At 44.0% G+C, this 20,782-nt stretch overlaps 3 protein-coding genes across 9 annotated transcripts; 1 reads left to right on the top strand and 2 right to left on the bottom strand.

Moving 5' to 3' along the window:
* The first annotated feature begins 207 nt into the window (after positions 1-207).
* PNRC2 (proline rich nuclear receptor coactivator 2) lies at positions 208-4,024 on the top strand. Of its 3 annotated transcripts, none has more exons than XM_041417464.1 (3): positions 208-365; positions 1,161-1,365; positions 1,847-4,024. In XM_041417464.1, the coding sequence occupies exon 3, from the start codon at positions 1,865-1,867 to the stop codon at positions 2,285-2,287; it is 423 nt and encodes a 140-aa protein (XP_041273398.1). In that variant the 5' UTR covers positions 208-365; positions 1,161-1,365; positions 1,847-1,864; the 3' UTR covers positions 2,288-4,024. The 3 variants fall into 3 exon arrangements, with proteins under 3 accessions (XP_041273398.1, XP_041273399.1, XP_041273400.1); XM_041417465.1 differs by having other exon boundaries at positions 213-365; positions 1,164-1,365; XM_041417466.1 differs by lacking the exon at positions 208-365 and adding an exon at positions 403-717.
* Positions 3,198-14,454, bottom strand: SRSF10 (serine and arginine rich splicing factor 10). 5 transcript variants are annotated; one of them, XM_041417449.1, is made up of 7 exons: positions 14,239-14,454; positions 12,379-12,483; positions 10,640-10,743; positions 9,145-9,307; positions 8,795-8,848; positions 8,524-8,625; positions 3,198-5,475 (listed from the first exon to the last, which is right to left on the bottom strand). In XM_041417449.1, the coding sequence occupies exons 1-7, from the start codon at positions 14,301-14,303 to the stop codon at positions 5,457-5,459; spliced, it is 612 nt and encodes a 203-aa protein (XP_041273383.1). In that variant the 5' UTR covers positions 14,304-14,454; the 3' UTR covers positions 3,198-5,456. The 5 variants fall into 5 exon arrangements, with proteins under 5 accessions (XP_041273383.1, XP_041273384.1, XP_041273385.1 ...); XM_041417450.1 differs by lacking the exon at positions 8,524-8,625; XM_041417451.1 differs by lacking the exon at positions 8,524-8,625 and having other exon boundaries at positions 8,795-8,845.
* A 3,863-nt stretch (positions 14,455-18,317) lies between these two features.
* Positions 18,318-20,314, bottom strand: LOC121342797 (fatty acid-binding protein, liver). Its single transcript, XM_041417469.1, has 4 exons — positions 20,242-20,314; positions 19,071-19,243; positions 18,700-18,789; positions 18,318-18,428 (listed from the first exon to the last, which is right to left on the bottom strand). The coding sequence occupies exons 1-4, from the start codon at positions 20,306-20,308 to the stop codon at positions 18,378-18,380; spliced, it is 381 nt and encodes a 126-aa protein (XP_041273403.1). The 5' UTR covers positions 20,309-20,314; the 3' UTR covers positions 18,318-18,377.
* Positions 20,315-20,782: the final 468 nt, after the last annotated feature.

Raw genomic sequence — 20,782 nt, 5'->3', positions numbered from 1 at the left:
AGCGGCGGCTGCTCCCGCGCTGCCCTTCGTGAGGGGATTCAAATGGCGGCCCCGCCCGCCCGCGCGCCGCGGCCGCTCTGCCCCGGGCCCGCCTGGCAACAGGCGGGGCTTGGCTCCCATTGGCGGAGCGGGAGAGCGGCGCGCTCCCATTGGCTGAGGCCGCGCGGCCCCGCGGAGGGGGGAGGCGGGAGAGGGTGTTAAACGGAGCAGGACGCGGCCGCCATTTTGTGAGGGAGAGTGAGGTGCGGAGCGGAGCAAGCTCTGGGGGCGGGGGTCGAACGGTGACGGCGGAGCAGCGCGGGGTCGGTTCCCGGAGCGCCGTGTGTGTGTCCGCGCTTGTGGGCGAGAGGAGCGGACAGAAGTCGGTAAGGGCGGAGCGGCGCGGGAAGGGCCGGGCGCGGCCGCCGCCATGTTGTGCTCCGTTGTTGGGGAAGGGGGACGGAGGGTCCCGGCTGCCCCCAGGCGTCACTGAGAGAAGGGAGAAAGTTCGGAGGCGAAGAAGCTCCGGTCAGCGGGAGCAGAGGGCAGCAGGGCCGCGGCCGGTGACGCTATCTCGGCTTTTGGTTTCAGTCCAAACAAGGCGGAAGCTGGAAGTGGGGATGGGCGGCTCCTCTGGAGCCCTGGGAGGGATGGGCAGGGGCTGAACGGACTCGAGTGCGCCGACTAAAATCTGAGATCGCAGGAAAAGACAAGCCATGAGCAAAACAGGAAATTAGTGTAAGAGTTATTAAGGAATTACTTGGCTAACGAAGGGTAAAGAAACAGCTGACAGATGACAAATGGAGCTCTGTGATGGCTGGGGAAGGGTTTAGGCACTGTGGGTAGTTCCTGTATTGGTCCCAGTTCCCAAAGTATTTTCCATTGTACTTTACTTCTTCCTTACTGAAACGAAAGGGTTAAAGTCCTCGATTGTTAAAATGCTTTGTAAGACAAAGCATGAGCAAAATGTTACTTGGGATATGCTAAGTATGGTGGTGAACTTTATGTGAGTAGAGAAAGACAAAGCTCTGTCTTTTTGGGTGGGGTTTTGTTTGTAGCACGTTGTTGCTTTAACATATAAACAGACACAGCAGAATTATTTCCGCTTGCCCTTCTTTCCACCCCAAAGTGAAACAATTGTTTCCATAATCTGAATTGAAATTTCTTTCTCGTTTCTGCAGCAGGACTTCTCCCTTGGAGCTTCTGTGCCGAGAATCCGATGTTGGGCTCGGCTCCCTGGCTGAAGACAGCAGATCAGCCCATGAAAACTTCCATTCCCAGCCAAAGGAAGGAGTCCAGCACAAGGCAGCACCTCTTCTTTCAGGCTTGGAAGCAAGAAAGGGGGCAAGAGTTGGAGAGTGTGGAATCGGAGAAGACCACTGAGAGGTAAATGGAGGTGGGAGAGGGGAAATAAACATTGCAGGAGAGCCAGCAGGGAAGTGCTGAGTGTTGTGCTGGAGTCTGGGCATGGGCTTTGGGAATTGCATGAAATCTGCTCCACTTGAGGCACTTGTCAGTTCATTTTGAGTTTATCAGAGCAATTCTTACACTTACCAGGAAGTATGGGCAGTGGCTTTATAAGTGCAAACTTTGCCCAATCTTTAGGTGCTAACAGGCTGAATTTAAATGTCTCCAGCACTCAGTAATATTGACGGATTAAATCTGACTCTGCATTTCCTGAGCAAGGTTTTGTCAGTGCCATTCCTCCTGTTAGACCTTTTCTCAGGACAGAAGTGGTATGTTTAGAGTGAGTTTTGTTCAGGTTGATTTTTGTCCCTTTGCCTGAAATCTAAACATTCTCTGAAATACTTTGTTTATTAAAAAAAAGAGTAATAAAGACTTATCCTGACTCCTTTTGTTTTTACAGGTGACATTTAAGTTGAAGATGGGCGGTGGAGAAAGATACAACATTCCCGTTCCCCAGTCTAGAAACACCACCAAGAACCATCAGCAACTTAAAAACAGGCAGAAGAGCAAAGACCCCAATTCTCAGATGAAAACCTACGTGAAGAAGGAAAGAGGCCACGGCTGCAGCTCCTCTCCTGGTGCATGGCAGGCCATGCAGAAAGGGGGGAAGAACAACGTTCACTTCCCCAAGAATCCCAACTGGAATCCTGCTCTGTCCAACCACAACCTGTTGTTCACCCCTCAGAGCAACCAGAACTATGCTGGAGCCAAGTTCAGCGAGCCACCCTCCCCAAGTGTTCTGCCTAAGCCACCAAGCCACTGGGTACCTGTTCCTTTTAAACCTTCTGATAAGGAAATAATGACATTTCAGCTCAAAACCTTACTGAAAGTCCAGGCCTGAGGTGTAACTTGTGTGATTTTCAGGGTTTCAGATTTGAGCGTTGCTGTTCCAAACCCCAGGTGTGCCAGGACCAGGTGTTCTTGCTGCATGTAGTTAGTCACTTGGAGAGGGGTGAAAGTTTACATTCCCCTCATCTTTTACCTCAGAAGTTCAGTGCTGTGTTCACCTCACTGTGAAATAGATATTTTCTTGTAAATCAATCAAATCCTGAGCAGTCACCATTTACTGTATTTAAGAAGAAATGGGACTGCGTGCCAAAATTGGAATTGTGGCTTTGAATTGTTAGAAAAACCACCTTTTACCTAACTTAATGCAGCATGAACTGAAAACAAAAAACGCACTGAAAACTTTAGTCAGGTTATTTGCTGCTTTTCAGGCTGGTGTGAGATTTGCTAAACACTCTGCAGAGCAGAAACCCCCACCTGGGCAACAGCTGATCCTCTTCCCTGCCCTGTGAGCTTTAGTGGCACTCCTGCAGTGGTGGGTGAGCGTTTCAAGCCCTGACTCCCATCTGGAATGTTCTGGAAGGGTGTGGAAGAACTCCTCGGGCAGACCCAGCTGTGCTTCCCAGGAATCTCCACGAGTGCCAACTAAAGATCTTGCATTGCCAGGTGACTGCCAAAAAAGCTCCCCCAAATGCTTCGTGTGCCCACTGCACTGAGCAGTTCTAAACCACATTTTTGTATCGGTTTTTATAAAAAAAGGTGGAGTAGTTCCTTAGTTTGGTCTTAAATTGGTTCCCCTGTAACAATTAATAGTTTGGGGCAGGTGTTAGGTGTTCTCACAGGGAAGACAGAGCCATGTAAATACATGTAAAACATTGTAGCATATGTAAATTTCTGCTGGGCTTTCCTGCACAGAAGTATTTTTAGTACAAAACTGCTGAATGTAAGATGACCATGTTGAGTACGTGGCCTGGTTTAAAAAAAAAATATTTTGTTTAAAAAAAAAAATTAACAAAAAAAAAAAAGACATTTGTGGCTGTGCCCTTGCACTTCACATGCAGTGAATATGCACATTGTATTTGGTTCTAATCTCATTTTTTGGAAGTAAAATCAGTGCAAAAAATGCTTATTTAGATTTTTTTTAATTAAAGAAAAAAAACCTAAAAAAATAATAAAAAAAAAAAAAGCTGCTGGAGTTTCAGATCCCAGATCCTCCTGTTGTGAATGTGTAGGAGAGGAGTGTGTTCAAATCAAGTGTTTCACAAGAGATGCAAATGCCTGGGTTCAGGTGCTTGATAAAACTGAAGGACTGTAATAATTCTGTGTTTCTGAAATGCATCAGTGCTCTGTAAAACAACATTTCTCCCAATCTTTGCTAAAATCCCTCGGCAGAGGGTCAGGGCAGGTGGCTCCTGTGCTGTCCCCCTCCAGCTGATCCTGCTCGAGGGTGACAACACGAGCAGCCAGGGTTCTTTCAAAAGACAAGGATTACTGAAAAAAAAAAAGTGCTTTAATTTGAGCAGGCCTTTTGCAGATTGTGAAATGCTTGGAGGTGTTTTTCTGTACATTCCAATGCAGTGGCAGCTGAGCTGAATGTTTACAAAATTATTGCTCCAAATCACATGGAATTGGCAGTCTCTAAACTTGTGTTGTGACCTGGACCTTCACCAGAGTCTGAGCTGTATCCCAGTTAATTATCTGTTCTCCACTTCAAATTGTCAATTACTGATGATGATTGTACAAATTGGAAACAAAACATTTAAATAAACTTTTTTTTTTTTACCCCCTAAAAGCATCTCTTTGTTTTCAGATGGAAATGGAAAAGTGGGATGACCTCATTTTGGCAGTTCCTTCTCAAGGGAGGTTTCTTTAACTGCAGCCTTCTCCTTCATGCTTTTCCAGTGGTTAGGGAACACAGGGCTGGAGAATTAACACTAATTAACGTTCCTGACAAAACCAAAAGCTTGGGGCTCCGTCTCCCACACACTACAGCTGGATTAATTAAGTCAGAAGGTGCTCTCAAGTTTATAGTCAAAACTTGTACATTTTATTCCCAATTCACAGGGTTATTTGCACAGATGGAACACAAAACTCAAGAAGAAAGGATGTGGGTGAATAAAACATCAGCATCTCGGATCAAACACACTACAGGGTACAGAGTCTTCCCTTCCTACAATAGTCTCAGCAGCAAGAGCATCTTTAGACAAATATTATAGCAATGGACTACAGACTTTTTAAGCAAGTTACAAGATAAATGGAGAAAACCAGCAATTCTTAATGGGCGATTATGGCCTAAAAATGTGTCAATTTTATCCCTTTGTAGTTGAGAATGTTCGTCTGCCCCGTCCCTGGCAAGGCTCGAGCAGCAGTGCTGGGTGGCTGCACTGCCCTTCTCTGAGCACACCTCCAGCTGGCACCAGACTCAGCAGGCAGGAAAAAAAAGCTCTGTCCAAGCAGAGAGCTCCAAACAACATTAAAACCAAAAGATTCCACTTTGAGTAAAACCATGATACTGTACATTAAACATCTTGATAAGACATAGAAAGGATAACATTGAGCTTTCAGAGACCAGTCTATCAGAGTCCCTAATTAAACACCCAGCTACTTAACCACTAAATTGAAGATTTTTAATTACCAGTTGGGTGCATGGACTTTAGGTGAAAAAGAAGTTCCAATAGAGCCTTCTACGACTGCTGCCACCAATCGATTCGCTGCAGATATTTTGGAGCACAGCCATTAATTTCAGCAGAGGTTGGTTTTGTTTTTACACGCTACTTCAATTCTACAAATTTTGCAGGAATGACAAAATCTAGATTTACCACAGAAAAAACGTAATTCCCACCGTTCTTGAGACTCCAAAAGAAAGATATCTAGACATGATCTTTTGCAGCCTGCAAAGTTCTTGCATTCCAGCTGTGCATAACCTGCAGGAAGCTTGCACAAGACAGGCTCCTGCTTTTTTTAGGGCAGGACTGGGATACCTGCATCAAGGAAGGGAGATGTTATCTAGATGGGCTGTGGCTTGATTTGCATGAATGCATAAACATTCCCTGCCCTTTTGGCCACATCCTGCTAACTCGTCCCCAACTGAAAGGCCCACAGAACAGCTTCTTCACAATTTTTCCATGGGAGCAAGAACTAGGACAACATCTTTATTCATGCACTCTTGAAACATCGTGGGTTTGTGTTCGGCTTTTCTGGCTTGTTCATATACACAAGTCAAGTCAAAGTTTAGTCCTACCTCTGGGAGAGAAAGAAAGAACCATCAGAACTGGCAGACACTACATTATACTTGCAATGATCTGGCTTTTCAAAACAAAAATTAAACTGTGCTATACATAAATGCTGAGGCACACAATATAAGGACATGCTGACACAACAGTTATGGAATAGTTACTGTTACTCTGCCTGGACGTGGAGATTTCTCCTCCCTCCTCCCACCCTTCCAGCTCCAATTCCAGCTGGACCAGCACCACCACCGAGCACAGCAATCCCAGCAGGCCCTGACAGACACGGCCACGCTCTCCCCACCACTCAGTCACGAGGACCCCTCTCAAGCAGCAGTTAGTCATGAAGACTATATTTATATCAATCTATAAAGCTGGAAAGAGTGGGGGTTTCTGCTGCTAGAAGCAGAAATAATCACAGCTCAACTCACAAAGGGTGGCAGTGGGTTTATGAAAGCAATTCTGTGCTTTACAGTGATTTTTGTCTTTCAGGGCAGAACCTTCTGCTGGGCACACACCAGGGAAGGAGGCAGCTCTGTGCCTGTTGCCACCTCCCACAGAACCACTGCTGGCACCAATTTGGTTATGGCAATTATAAATTGTTATGGTGATGCTGTAATTTTGCTTCTGTATGAACCTTCAGTCGTTGCTTTTAAGTAGTTTCATAACCTGGCTAGTAATATCTGAATTATAACCTATGGGGTAAGTCCATCCAGCAATAATGAAAGTTAATGGCAAAGAAAATTCAGTATGTTAGAGTACAACTTATGCTTAGTGTTCTCAGTTTGTCTTGTACCCCTTCAAAAATGTGAAGTGACATTTATTCAGACACTAAATGAAAAATTCCTGCCTTGACTGAAATACCATAGTAAGGATTTTACTCCATAAGGGATGCATAGCTCTACTCCTAACCATGCTCTGGAGTCAAATTCTAATGCTACAATAATTCCAGTGGATCAGTATTTCCTTCATTTTTTTATTACAGCATGTTTGCTAAATTTACAGCAAGCAGAAAATAAGCTGGGTCTTTAGTTATTTTGATCAAAACATCGATGTTTTAAAGGTAGTACACAATATTTGTTAAAAAGAACATATAAAAATACCTTTTTAGAAGCCTCTATAAGAAAGGAAATACAAAGTTTAATCCCACAACTTTCCTCTGCTAGAGCTGCACGCTACTGCTACAGTTTTTAAATAGACTTTTTGCTGTTTTTAAACTATACATCCAGGAAAGTCTACAAAATTAAAGGAACGTGCATATAAATGATTGCATAGCAGAACATGAACATTAACTGCAAACAGTAAAGAAAAAGTTAGAAATACTATTAAATGTACAAAGGTTCTAGGATCAACTCCTAAGCACGTTCCACTGACGAGATCCCAAAGCCATCTGCGCTTCTTTAAAGGCCCTGCTGAAACACTAAACCCAAACCCTAAAACATTTCTCTGAAAAGGAACTTTTGGAAATCAATGTCTTTATATGCTACAGACATCAGACAGTGAGGAACACTTAAGTGTTTGATGGTGGCTTTTGAGAGTAAATAGAAAAAAAAAATAAACAATGCCAAAAGCCATTTCCATAACAAAGGATCTTGCCTTCTAGAGAAATACTGGTAAGAGTACACACTGGGTTTGTTATTTTTCACGTTCCATTTTCTAAATATACTGTATTAGTGATAAACTACATAACTAGAGATGCAGCTCTTGTTCATATCCAACTTCAAACATTTGTTCTGAAGGAAAATGAAATCTTGTAACCAAATCACTATCCATTCTGAGGAAGGAGTGATTCAGACTTGCTTGACCGACTGCTTTTTTGCTGTGTAAAAAGCAAGCAAGCCTGGTAACCCAGGGAGATGGCTACAGTTTGATACCTATGAATACACCAACTAACCACAGGAGTCATTGGCATAAAAGTTTAGTTCTTATATACTGTACACACACAACTCGAAACGATCTACTTGTACCTAACAGCAGGAAAACTAAGCAACTTTATGGTTAACTGCTCACTAAAATTGAGAATAGATACAAAAAACTGCATAAAATGTACACACGACCTAATATTTAGTTGCTCTGCCGTTTGCTGAAATCTGAATTTAGGTTTTCCATTGCAAGGTGGGTTTTTCCCTCACATTCAGCACCAGCAGCCAGGGCAGAGGCAGTGAAGCCTCCATCCCGAGGGGTCACAACACTGCCCAGGCTCTGAGCGAGCTCCAGGAGCAGCTCTCTGCCCATGTCATACATGCAAGGTTAGTACCATCTCTCCAGACAGCAGGCTAAAGAGAAATCTCCCAAATCTCCCTCCACAGAGCTCCATGTGCCAACCTGCTGGTTCTGGTGGGCACGGAGAACACTGAGACCTGCCCTGGAGCCATGGAAACAAACTGCCAGTCTGATTTCCCAGCAGCCAGTGTTGCACTACAGCTGTCCAGTTTTCCTTTTCCTCACAAAGTTTATAGAGTTGAAGAACCAGTTAAACAGCTGGTTTAACTGCCCAGCACAAACTGGTACCAATTTCTCTATGGGTGTGACGTTTGTAAAAGGACAATGTTGCAAGTTACGATCAACCAAGTCGTCACCAAATATCTAAGCATTAAAAATGCAAATCTTTACAAAAATATACATAGAGACACCACAACCAAATCAGTAGCTGCCCATGACATTTAACCAAGTTGACAAACTCTCTCCCTCTCTCTCTCTCTCTGTGGCTTCTCAACACTGTTTTAATTTCAACCATTGTCGCCTATAGGGAAAACTGACAAAGAAAATATTTTTTAGCACTGTTGCAACATCATATTCCTGATAATTTAAGTAAACTGAACTGTGTGTAAATGAATCTTACATGCCTAAACCAACATGGATACACTGTTAGTGGCCACTGGACTTGGGACTAGTCCAAGACCTCGATCTGGATTTTGACCTAGATCTAGAATGTGATCTTGACTGTGATTTGGATCTAGCTGGTTCTTTTTTTCTCGACTCCTTCTCATATCTTGAGCTGGACTTATAGTGTGTTTTAGAATCTGTTTTAGAGGTGCCTCTAGATTTGGTGTGAGATGCAGACCTAGACCGTGATTTAGCCTTCATTTCTTTCTTGGGCTGTGACTTGGATCGTGATCTTGAATTGGACTTAGATCTTGAAAAAGATCGATTGCGGTGTTTGAACCTATCAGAATAAAGGGGAGAGAGGAGATTTGAATGTAAAAACACTATTCTTAGACATCTAGCACATTAAAAATTGTTTACCGTTTTTGCAGGAGAAACTTTTTTTTAAACCTACAGTTAAAGGAATACAGTGATCTAGCTTGCAATTTAAAATAAAAGTGTTTTTTTACCTATCATTGTCCGAATGGCTTCTGCTACGACGAGGTCTTCCAGTAGGTCTACTGCTAAAAAGGTACATCAGAAAAAGTAAACGGTGACAAATACCTACGTAAACGTACAAGCACTTCACACATTCTACTTTGAAGCTGTGCATTTGCTTTTGGTTATCCTCCAATGCAGCACAGAATCGTTTCATTCACTACTACTGATCAGATGCAGCATGCAAGGTACGCAACTCCCAGCGGTTACTCCCACGACAGAAAAAAAAAAAAAAAAGATGATTCCAAAGTGAAACAATGAAATAGTCAGCGTGGTGTGTCTGTGCTGTGCAGCTGAGGCCAGCCCCACACTCTACACTTACTTTCTGGGACTATAGGATCTTCTATAGCTGTAATCAAAGGAGCGACTCCTCGACCGCCTGCGCTCGTAGCTGCGACTCCGAGACCGCCTGTATCTGTCGTAGTCATCGTAACGAGAAGAACTGTACAGGTTTCTCCCTTCCTTGGCTTTCATTTGGTTTGGTGCTGTAAAAATAGCAATATTGCAGGTGAAGATGATGCCCTACTTTTTCCCCTCAAGGTTTAAGCCGTGCATTTGTGATTTGATGTTTATGGAGGGACAGGTGAGAGGCTGCTCTGTGCCACTCGTTTTGTGCTGCTTGAGCCACTGGACACAAATTAATGCAGCCTTGGGGGCACTGTAAATCTAGAAAGCAAAACAAACAAAATAACCCACTCAAAACCAGTCAGAAAGGACTAATGCTCCATAAAACCAGAACACAGAGCAGGCCAAGGTGATTTCAGGCCAGCTGGAAACTGGTACAGCAGGTCAGACCCATGACTGACACATTCTGACATTCCTGAATTTACCCAATGAGTGAAAGCTAATTAAACACTTTCTCCTGACTGCACAGCACCATCTTCACACCTGATCCACAGCTGTCTTTAATGATTAAAGGCCCAGCTTATGCAAAGGCTTTGGTGGATGCCACACAAAGGGAATTCTGATTCCAAAAGGAATCCCCCAGTAAAACAATTCACTTTCACTCTGCAGCTTAGTTATTAAAGTAATTAAGAATGAATGAACCTATTAGTCTTCCACTGTGTTTCCTCTAAGCAGCACAGCTATCCTTCCTTTGTATCAAGTTCAAACCCAAAGACCATGCTCTTTATTTTAAGCATGCTGGAACAAACATCCTCTGTATTAAACTGCTTCAAATTTTAAGTTTTTAGTGCTGCTTGCAATACACTAAGGTGGATTCAGTTAATTTTGCCCAGAAACTTGTTAGAAACCCCAATGTTTATACACAGGGCAGAAAGTTGTCCTTTGGAGTGTAGAATTTCCATTGACTCCATTAGAGTTAACTGTGAGGGAGAACTGGACAGTCAGGTTGTTTCTCTGAGAGCTGTAACTAAAGACCTTTAAGGTCTTTTTATTCCCAGGCATCACACGAGTATTACAGTCCTGGTTTAGACCAACAGGCCTGAGCCAGGTTTTACAAATCTGTATCTCCCTGCAACACAAACAACAGATTTAAAACATCTACATTCTCTTTACATTTCTTTGTTCAGAAAATACAAGTTCTGCTCCACCTTGAACTGAGCTAACTTGAAAATGACTTTTATCCTGAAGCCAAATGAAAATGAAGACATTACCTCAATCCTACAGAGAAAGCTCCAAAGAATGACTGCGCTGACTGCTGTACTCAGTTATCCATTTGTAATTAAACGAGTCATTAACAGTTACTGCATGAAAGGCAGGACATCCATAAGACAATAAGAACACATCACAACAATTAGCAGCACGTGCAGTGCTGGGTGCTGAAATCCAGGGAGAGATCAAATCCAGGCACTTACTCTTGCGGTCCCCCTGTGCAAACTGGATTTCTATTTGCCGACCACAAATCCACTTTCGATCCAAATTATGGAGAGCATCTTCTGCATCACGGACATCTTCAAATGTGGGCAGTGTTAAGGTACTTGGGAATTTGAGCAGTTTAACAGATTTGGCATTTAAAATAAAAATCTGAAAGTTATTTTCTCATTTTACAGCCATGTTTTAAGTTTTTGGTTTTTTTTGTCATGCTACTCTACACACTAGTGTTTTTTTAAATTAACCACCAGCTATGTGAGAACTCCTGTTATAAAATTAAAATCTTGTAATATGACCATGAATTTATCCATCAGCAAGCACTTGCTAAGTGATACTTTTAATTTTTTTTCTTCTCCCACTTGTACTTATGCAAGGAAAACAAAGGTATCCTTTCAAAACACACTTGTTAATGGTCATTTAGTTCTCTCCACTACATTGAGGTTGTTAAAATTAAGCCCTAGTTCTTAAGTTACGTTGGACATACCAACAGTAAATATTAACTTTGGAATTGGAATAAAGCTTTCCTTTTTGTTTTAAGCAACTGATTTTAGGTTTAAGTGATGTCATGCCACAGCCCTGTGTGAGAGAAGAGCAGGCACTGGGAGCCCTGAGCTGCCACTCAGGGCCAAGGTACAGTGACAGACATTTGTTTTAATGCTGGAATTTACACCCCTAATTCCAGCTCTTGGGACCCAAAACAATGAGCTGCCTTTCCCCTCCAGGCCACTCATTTCTCAGCAGCATCATCTCTGCAGGAGAGAAACTTCCATTTCATTCAGACCACAGTTACAGTAGCACTCACAAGAGAAATATTACAGGTTTTGTCAATGGACTAAACCAGAATAATTCATCAAATGACAGACAGAAGAAAAACTGTTATTCTGTAGGATACATCAGGTATGACTCCTTTAATCTTGGCCACCATTCAACTTCATCTTGACCTTTAACTCTTTAAGTGCTTGTCAGAAGGACTTGTCATGAGATGCTTGGCCAAAAATGACAGATGGCTTTATCTTTAACTTTGAAAAACAACCTTTTCCCCCTTTTGTAGATAAAGCGAAGCTTTGTCTCCCATTATGGCTTGTCCTTCTTCCAGCTTTTCTTTATTTTTTCTTTTCCCAAACTCTCCCTTCTCTTCAAGCCTGATCCTTAAGAGGTCTTTGGCTTGTCTACTTGCCTTAATTGTTGAACTCTACTCTAAAGGTTCTTTCATGCTTTCTCTTTGGGGTCGCCATTACTGTACAGCTTTACATTCTGAGGCAACAACAGAGGACAGCAAATTAGGGGACAATATTAAAGAAAGAAGTTCACCTCATTTTTTACACAATCTGATTTTGATCAAGTGATTCCAGTTTCAATTTGTTAAATTAACAATGAATAGCAGCCACATTTTGCTAAGCACAACTTTACTTACACACCAGTAATAAAAACGTGCTAGACAATTTTGAGTCAGTGATAAATTTTCATTTAAATCATATAATATAAATTTCAGTGACATAAGCAAGCTTTTATATTACTGGACTTAAGTTTTGCAAAAAAGGCAAAGAACAATTGAGAGAAGTTAATCTTCAAAAATAACGAAACACCACGACATAAGTAAGACACTTAATTAGATACAACACAAAAGTAAACTGCTTTTTCATTTAGATTGGTTACCTCTTACACAAACTTGAATTTCAAACTTCAACACCCCTCACTAATGAGCCATCTGAAGAAAGGATATTGAACATAGGCAAATCCTCTGGGACGACGAGTGTAGAAGTCAAGAGGAACGTAAACATCAACTATAGGCCCATAACGACCAAACTCCCGGCGCAAGTCTTCGGACCTGCAACACCACAAACACCTGATATGGCTTGGGGTGCCACAAACACCCACCAAAACTGAGCTAAACAAGCAAAAAAAGTCAGGTCTGCAGTTAACAGCAGCATCCCCGGTTTTTGGAAGCATTTGGTGGAGGATGGAAGTAGTACTTTTGGGGGGAATTGTGTCTGGGCAGTTCCCTGTTGGAGCTTTTCTGGCACACTCAGGTCTCAGGATGCTCAAGTACACCCTGGCAGTTTGAAAGCAGCCTTCAGCACAACCCCAAAAATAAAAATGTAAACTGAGAAGTGATGCAGACCAGTTCATTCAATGCAGAAAGTGAAAGAAAGGATTGTTAAATTATCATTATTATTCAGGTATCTCGACAGTGATTTTGCAACCAACAAACATCAATTATGAGATCCAAATAAACATTATGTCAGTCACCCGAACTCATTTCCATAGAATAATCAATACTTACAACCACATCAAACAGAACAGATCTCAGTGAGCAGCCACTCATGCCCTCGGGATAGTTTTTCCAAAGAGTTGGCTTTAGAGAGCTGAGACAGAACTGCTCAGCTGCAGCCACCCCTGGAACAACAGCCTCTCCTCACCAGAGGCTTCTCATTCACATCAGCTCCTCACATTTAATTTGAGGACAAAAACCTGCATGAGAAGATCGGTGCAACACCATATTTAGGTGCTATGTGAGAGTTACTACTGGGTTTTAGTATTATTTCCTTTCTCTTGCACCAGTTGGGAAATAAATCTCCACAGTCAGTGCTGGCAGAAGGGAACTGCCACCAACACGGAGATCTCACAATGAAACCACCTCCAAGAACTCTGTGCTCAAGGTGAATCCTCAGCAGGATCCACATTACTGTAATTTGGAAGTGATCATCCTCAGCTGTTCTTAAAGTAAAATAAACTACTGGAAAAATGAACAAACTCATGGGAAAAAAAAAAAAAAAAAAAGTAAAACTTTTAATTTCATTTAATTCCATCGTGCCCACGGGATGATGTGTAAATGTTCAACAGCTGATAACAAACACCAAAGGTGGTTTTGGTCACTAAATTGCCCAATTTAGTGACCAAAACGAGGAAAGCCAGCTCACTAAAGGCATAGAAGGAATAAATAAGAACCTGTGCAATGCTGTTTTTGTTGTTTCAATTCCCTACGAGAAGTTCTCTCACCGCACATGTTCAGTCCTTAGGGACTCTCGGAACCACACGATTATAACGGAGTCCAAGCATTGCTTCCCTCGATTTCGGACTGAGCGTCCCGAGAGACGCCGGTACACAGCAACCACGGCGGAACGTTCCACCTGCACCGGCGGCAGCGCCCACACTAACGGCACCGGCCACGCCGGGAATTTTGGGCACAAACGCTCTATTTCCTCCCATCTAGCAGCAATACTGCGCTTCCAGAGGAGCATCCCGAAGTGCAGCGGCCGTCCAGCATCGCCCCGCTGGCACATCCCGCCCGGCTCTCCCGCTGGACGCGCTCCAAGGCGGCTGCGGGGAGTTTCACTTTGTTGCGGCCCAGCTTTGTTCCGCCTGGACGCTGTTTGGAAACGAACCCGCGTGGAGAGGCGGCGAACGAGCAGCACCGCGAGGGAAATGGAAGGCAGGGCAGGGAGAAGGGAGAAGGCAAAGCGGAGGAAGGGAGAGGGGCGGGCTCGCTCCCCTCCCTCCCCCGGCTGCGGGGGGACCCCCGCGCCCGCGGCCTAGCGAGCCCGCCAAAGCCTGCGCGAGCCCCCGCTCCGCCCCCACTCACCGGGTGTCGTCGGCCACGTTCCGCACGAAGAGCGAGGTGTTGGGGGGCCGCAGGTAGCGGGACATGTCGGCGGCGCTGGGACGGACGGCAGGAAGGAGAGGAGGGAAGGAAGGAAGGAAGGAAGGAAGGAGGGAGGGAAGGAGCGAGAGCGGCCCGGGCGCGGCGGGAGCGGCTGAGGCGACCCTGGGGGAGCTGCACCGCCCGCCCGCGCGCCGCCTCTCGCGAGACTTCCCTGGGAGGGGGGGGGGGGGCTTCCGGCGAGAGCGAAACGCGGCGCCAAAATCCAGCCGGGTTTCAGCAGCGCGCATGCGCCCCGGCGCCGCGCGGGAGCTCGCGGGCCCTCCGGCGCGCGCGGCGCATGCGCGGTGCTCTCCCCCCCTCTTCCCGCTCTCGGGGCTTCGCTTTTCCCGCCGAAAGAGAGGGGAGGGGGAGCGCGCGCGGGGCAAGATGGCGGCTGCGCCCCCGCCGTGAGGGGAGAGCGCGGCCCGGCCTTGTGCGGCCGCCTCAGAGCGCCGTGGCTCCCTCCTGTGCAGCCAACTGACACGGCCTCGGGCTGTAACGCCCGTCCTGAGGCTCAAGGGATCGCTGTGCTGTGGCCTTGCTGTTGCAAAATGTGGAGGGTGTATAAGTTGTGTTAAGAAAAGATGTTTGACGTTTTTAGGCTTTCAAGCCTGATCAACAAGAAAGGAGATGTAACCCGTGAAACGGCAGCCAATGAGCTCTAAGTGTGTTAGAATAACAGATTGGTAGAACTGCCTTGTTGAGGTTTAAGGCTGGACATGCTTCGATGATCTCAGACCTAGGGGGAGGTTAACAAAGCTTGAGAAAAAAGGATGCCCGCTGATAGACGGCACAAAGAATGCAGAATTTATGGGCCATCTGGCAAGATAAGGAAGAAACTAATAAACCAAACTTAGCAACTGTGCTGAAGTGATCTCCAACTGGGTAAAATGTAATTTCCCGTTTTACATCTGCAGGGGCAGGTCATGACCACCAACCCACAGACCACTGACCCAAAAGGAGAGAACAGGACTAATTAGCATGAGAAACAACAGAATAATTAACCAACAGAAGATGGAATACTAATTCAGGACTACACGACTTGTAGCCAAGGCACACTAATTCCTTTGTTTGCTAAAATGTGTAAATAGTAATAAATTTTGATCGTTGGTGTGCTCGATTTGTGGAATCCCACAGGGATTCCAACTGGGCAACACTGAAATAAATGACCAGTGTCTCTCTGGAGTGTGTAACTAGTGTTGCACATGGAGTAATTAATGCAGTTTTTGTGGTGAACACCGTTACACACAGCCCTGCTGAGCCCCAGGAGTTTTCACCAGGCTGTTTGCACAGGACCAGCCCTTTCCATTCAAGCTGTTTGTGTGATGAAAACAATACAGTTGGTGGCTGGAGAGATTATTTCTTAGCACGCTCATGTGTGACTCACATAAAGGTGAATAAAAGGCACATCTGACCCCGCAGTCACAGGGTTTGGTGAAGAGCTCACTGAAAAGTATCTGCATTTTCATGTGAGGGATTTTCAGCAAACTCCTGCAGGGACAGAAAGACTTGGAGCTGATGCAGCCCTGGTGTCTGCCACCAGTGTATTTTCATCTTTATTTTTAATATTCATGAATGAAAACTGGTGGGAGGACATTGCTGTTCGTATCTTGGCAATCTCTCACTAAGAAGTGCCTGATTTTTACAGGTTTTGAATGACAGATGATTCAAGTTTGAATGGCAGATGAAGTTCAGTTACTAACACAGAAGACGTGCAGACATTTACACTTCCAAAAAAAAAAGGAATTTATGTGGTTGTATGTTCAGGGTCTGTGTGCAGGACTCAACAGAGAAGGGATGGGGATCTCTGACCATGTTTTTTGCATTAAATATTTACAGTTAACATTTTTCTGTATGCAAGCAGCAGGTCGAGTTGTTACCTTGTGCAATATAAACAGATCTGCTCACACAAATCATTAAAAGAACCAAAAATCAAGCCAAGAACACACATCAGAGACTGGAGTTGTGGTGGGAGTGTTTGGCACAGAGCAAAAAAGAAAAAAATATTTTATAGACATTCTGAAAACAATGAATTTACCAAAGAGTGGACTTTGGTGGATAGAAATCCATGCTGCCAGGATTACCTTGTCAGAGCTTGTCAGATTGGGAATCAAAAGTTTGAACAAGATCCAAGTTTGATTATAAATACTCCAGTGGAGTCATTCACAGAAAAATGCACTTGATTTTGTGGAATAATGAATCCAGAGCTGCCATCCCAGCCTGTTATGCCATCTAGGAATGCTAATTTCTTTGGGCCATGGGACACAGATCTCAGATTGATCAAAATCCTTCAGGTTTGACTGCTTCACATGAGCACCTGCACTGAATATTCCCCCAAATCTGGGGTGTCTTGTGGCAGAAGGACATTGCCAGAAGGATGGGAAAGATTGGCACCATTGCTGGAAAATGAAATCATTGCAGTTGTGAAGAAAGCCAGGTGAAGGGTTCTTTTAATTTTTTAGAATTTTATCCATTAGAATGACTGAGCATGAGTTCTTGAAGTTCTAAATAAGGTTAGTGTGCTTTTGGTGTTAGTACCTCCAGCAATCATTTTGTAACGGGTTTGAAATGAGTCATGAAGGATCTCTGCCTTGGTTTGGAAATAAACCTGAAGTGTCTTGCATGTTCCATCCTCCAGTTTGCAGGCACAGCCTTTGATCCTTGCAGACCTGCAGCACTCTGTGAATTTCCTGCTGGAAAACCGCAGCGTGTGTTTGGTTTCAGGGTGTGTTTGCAGCAGTTACCCAGCAACTCCCAGACAGAAGGGTGCTGAGTTCTTGGGTGGCTTTTTGCAGCACCAGGCACAGCCTTTGATCCTTGCAGACCTGCAGCACTCTGTGAATTTCCTGCTGGAAAACCGCAGCGTGTGTTTGGTTTCAGGGTGTGTTTGCAGCACCAGTGCTTTAATCACCCTCCTCCTCCTCCTCCCTGAGTTTTGCCAGCCCCGATTTTATGCTGCTGATCTTATTTCTGTGTAACTCACATGGAATTTCATTCTGGCTGCAGGACTGTGCTTGGCATTGGAGCTGCCTGGGAAGCAGAATGAGCACAATGATCCTTTATGCCAGTGAAACTCCCCCTGAGAACAGCCTTATCCCAGAGTGAGAACACACTTCCCAAATTGCTTGTATCACATTGTGTTGTTAATAAAACACAACCTCTCCCCTCACAAACTGCTCTTCTAGCATGGGGAGATGGAAACTCAGCATCTTCACTGGGGTAAAACCTCCCCATGAGGATTTTAAATGGCATTATCACTCCAGCAGCTTCGTTCATGGAGGGCTTGCACCTAAAACCAATTCTAACAAATCTGCAATGACTGAAATTGTGAAATTTCAGGCTGCTGGTACAGTAATAGGATCTAACCAGCAGAGGAATGGTTCTAGGCACAGAACCTGTGTGTTTTATACTTAATCCTGTGTGTTTTATACTTAATAGAGGCACAGGGTCTGAACAAAGTCTGGTTTACCTGAGCTTCACAAACTTGGGCCATGACAAGACACTTAAAGTTCATTGCAAATTGGAAGAATGTTTAATTCTCTTTGCTCTTGTAGTGCCTCTTAATTGTCCTTCTGTGTAATTCAGTTTAAGAACAGCCATCCCTCTTGTTAATGACTGGTGAGTGCTTCACAGCTTTTAAAATATTGCTGTTTCTGTTGCTGGGCCATGTGGTTCAGATCAGCTCAACAAATGCCTGATTGTTCTCTGTTGGCCAGGTCATAGAGAACGGGCTTTGGTTAAAGACTAACCTTCAGCAAAACTAAAGCTGAGTGTGTTCAGTCTGCGGGTAAGAAATCAAGGAGCATTTCTGTAGCTTTTGGCTGCTCCCAAGGATTATTGTGGTGAGCTGGAGCAGTGTGATTTATGTCCAGGTTGGGTTGTCTGGGAGGCAAATTTCTGTCACTCTGAGGACAGGGGGGAAAACACAGTCCTGTAACAAGGGGAGGTGCTGTGAGAAAGGAGAGCAGAAATCATCACGATTTCCTGTACTGTTGCTCAGATAAAACAGAGATCACACCTTGTGGAAAGTGCACTTTATTTCAGGTATGTAAAGGTGTCACAGAGGAGGGGATCTGTCTTCAGACTTTCTTGCCTCTTCTGACAAGCGTTACTCCACCATATGTTATAGTCTGTGGGAGACAAATACACATTTTTAGAGCTAAGTGGCAGAAGTGTCTGTAATTCGTGCATAAATCCATCCTAGTCGACAAGAAAATACAATCACAGCACCTGCCTGTAAATACATGTACAACATTTACATGAAGGAAAAGTTGGAGTTGGTTGTGCTCCTTGGAGCAGTCTTTGTCCACAGGGACACTTTGTAGACACTATGAGCTATTCAACATTTTTGCCTTCATCATTTTTCTGCCAGTGCCTTTATTTTCACTTATTTGCACTTACCTCCACCATTTCATTTCCTTTAACTTCCTGCTCATGAGAGAATTTATCTGATTTGCACACCAGCTTCCCGTTGACCAAGTTCACAGTGCACTGTTGGAACATTTAAAAAACGCTTTAAAAAAATTAGATTTTGGAATTCAATTCCAGTAAGCAGAGGACTAATAAATAGGAAATAAATTACACTGATATTTCATAATGACAGCTGTTAATTTAAACTGGAGAGCACAGCGTTTGAATAGGACTTTAGGAACATTTCTGTTTGTTAAAGTGATAGAAATATTTGCAAATGGAAATGGTACAAACAAATTCCACTCACACACAAACTGAGGTTTAGGGATAAATAAAGATGTCCTATTCTTGGAATGCTTTACCTTTAGCTTCCTGCCATCCATGGTGGTGATGTCAGCCTCTTTGCCGATTGTAAACGAGTTGGTTACAGATTTGTTGGGTGTTTTGGATGTCACAACAAAGTCGTTGCCTTTTTGTTGTATTTCAACAACAGGCTTAATATCTTTGGCCATTTTGATGGTGTCATCTGGCAACCCTGCAAAAATAGGAAAAAACAGGATTTTTGTTATGAAAATAGCAAATTCTTTTCTCCAACAAAAGCACAAAAGATCCAAACCAGTACTGGAAGGTGATGTTCAAGTCAAAAGACAATCCTGTTTTGGATTCTTCTCTTCTCTATGGGTTTTTTGCTCCATTCCTTCTAGTCTGGTTAGGTTTTGGAATGATGTTTGGTGATGTGTCAGATTATGCAGTTTCTTTTCCTAAGGGCTGGCCATGGGGTGATGATGCTCCATGAAAAGAACCACGTGTGCATTACTTTATTTTCCCAGGGGATGGGAGTTGGGGGATTATCTGTCCAGTCAGAGCTGGGACATTGGGAATACCTCAAACTCTCTTTTTGGGGTGTCCCTGGCATTATTTGAAGGTGTCATTGTCACCAGGAGAGGGATTGGTTCTGTCACGCTGTCAGACCAGGCTTTTCAACTGGAACTGGATCTTACTCTCCTGAATATCTCGTATTTACTCTTAAAAACCCCAACGGGAATGCTTTGTTGGCAAAGGTAAGTGCATATTTATTGGTGTAGCACCTCCTAATCCTCACAGATTAGACCTGATAATCACTCAGAGATTACTGACATTTATCACACTGACAGGTTACTGACCACTTTTCACACGTGTTTGTTATTCACAGATTACTGACAGCATTTGTGCTGCAGACGAGGCTTCTCTACCAATAATTGGGAGGCTGAATAAGTCATTGATGGCTTGTTTTTAGTTATATGTGTTTATAAAATTACAAGTAATCAACACAACAACTCTTCTTTCTTTAGGAGCTCATCCAGCATTAAGACAGGGCAAGTTTGGGGGTTATCTGTAACCTTTCTCCATCAATTTATACAACTGTCAGCTTCTTTTCACATCCAGATTAGATCAAATTTAACCAAGCAGGGCAGAAAGAAAAGGACAGAACCCGTGGAAATGCAGCAGTAAGAGCTGTGGTGCCAGTGGTTTGAGCAGGGAGCAGGCACTTACCCAGAGCCTTGAGGAAGGGCTCGAGGTTCTCCTGAGCGTAGATCTGCCAGGTGCCAGCAAACGCCATCGTGGGACACAGCGAGGGCTCCCCCTGCCCACGGGGATGCTATTTATGGAACCAGGGAGGCCAGCCCAAATTGTCACAGGGCTAATTATTAACTGGGAAACAGCAATCATTAATCAATTATTTGTTCGTAATGGTCGCAACCTCTCGTTCATGCTGCTCTCACCTTGGGGGTTGGGATGCTGTGTTTGGTGTGGGTTACTGACCTCGGGTGATTGCCCATCCTTGTTGGAAAGTGTTGCAGTGCAGCTTCATTTGTTTGCTTTTTGTCCACAACTTCTGTGTTTAACACATTTTCTGTGTCTTGAGTAGAACTCTTCAGATAAAGTTATAGTAGATTGGTATTGTACAGCAGGAACTTCCTAATTGCAACAATGTTCTCTGCTGTTCACTTGGACCTTAAATAGTGGATAAAGAAGGCATAAAATCATTCTATTTCTTTCAAAATTATGGGCCTCCCATTGCTTGAGGAAAAAA

This window comes from Onychostruthus taczanowskii, unplaced genomic scaffold, assembly GCF_017590055.1.
Source record: "Onychostruthus taczanowskii isolate IOZ18803 unplaced genomic scaffold, ASM1759005v1 scaffold56, whole genome shotgun sequence".
Classification (NCBI taxonomy): domain Eukaryota; kingdom Metazoa; phylum Chordata; class Aves; order Passeriformes; family Passeridae; genus Onychostruthus; species Onychostruthus taczanowskii.
This window is presented reverse-complemented; position numbering and strand designations above follow the sequence as displayed.

Bases quoted from the DNA above. Each gene is read 5' to 3' on its own strand.
- PNRC2 (XM_041417464.1), top strand. From the start codon at position 1,865: ATGGGCGGTGGAGAAAGATACAACATTCCCGTTCCCCAGTCTAGAAAC.
- SRSF10 (XM_041417447.1), bottom strand. From the start codon at position 14,303: ATGTCCCGCTACCTGCGGCCCCCCAACACCTCGCTCTTCGTGCGGAAC. The intron at 12,484-14,238 runs GTGAGTGGGGGC...GTGGTGTTGCAG, and splicing joins AACGTGGCCGACGACACCCG to GTCCGAAGACTTGCGCCGGG. The intron at 8,626-8,794 runs GTAAAAAAACAC...TTATTCTGATAG, and splicing joins AGCCATTCGGACAATGATAG to GTTCAAACACCGCAATCGAT.
- LOC121342797 (XM_041417469.1), bottom strand. From the start codon at position 20,308: ATGGCGTTTGCTGGCACCTGGCAGATCTACGCTCAGGAGAACCTCGAG. The intron at 19,244-20,241 runs GTAAGTGCCTGC...CTATTTTTGCAG, and splicing joins GCCCTTCCTCAAGGCTCTGG to GGTTGCCAGATGACACCATC. The intron at 18,790-19,070 runs GTAAAGCATTCC...ATGTTCCAACAG, and splicing joins TGGATGGCAGGAAGCTAAAG to TGCACTGTGAACTTGGTCAA.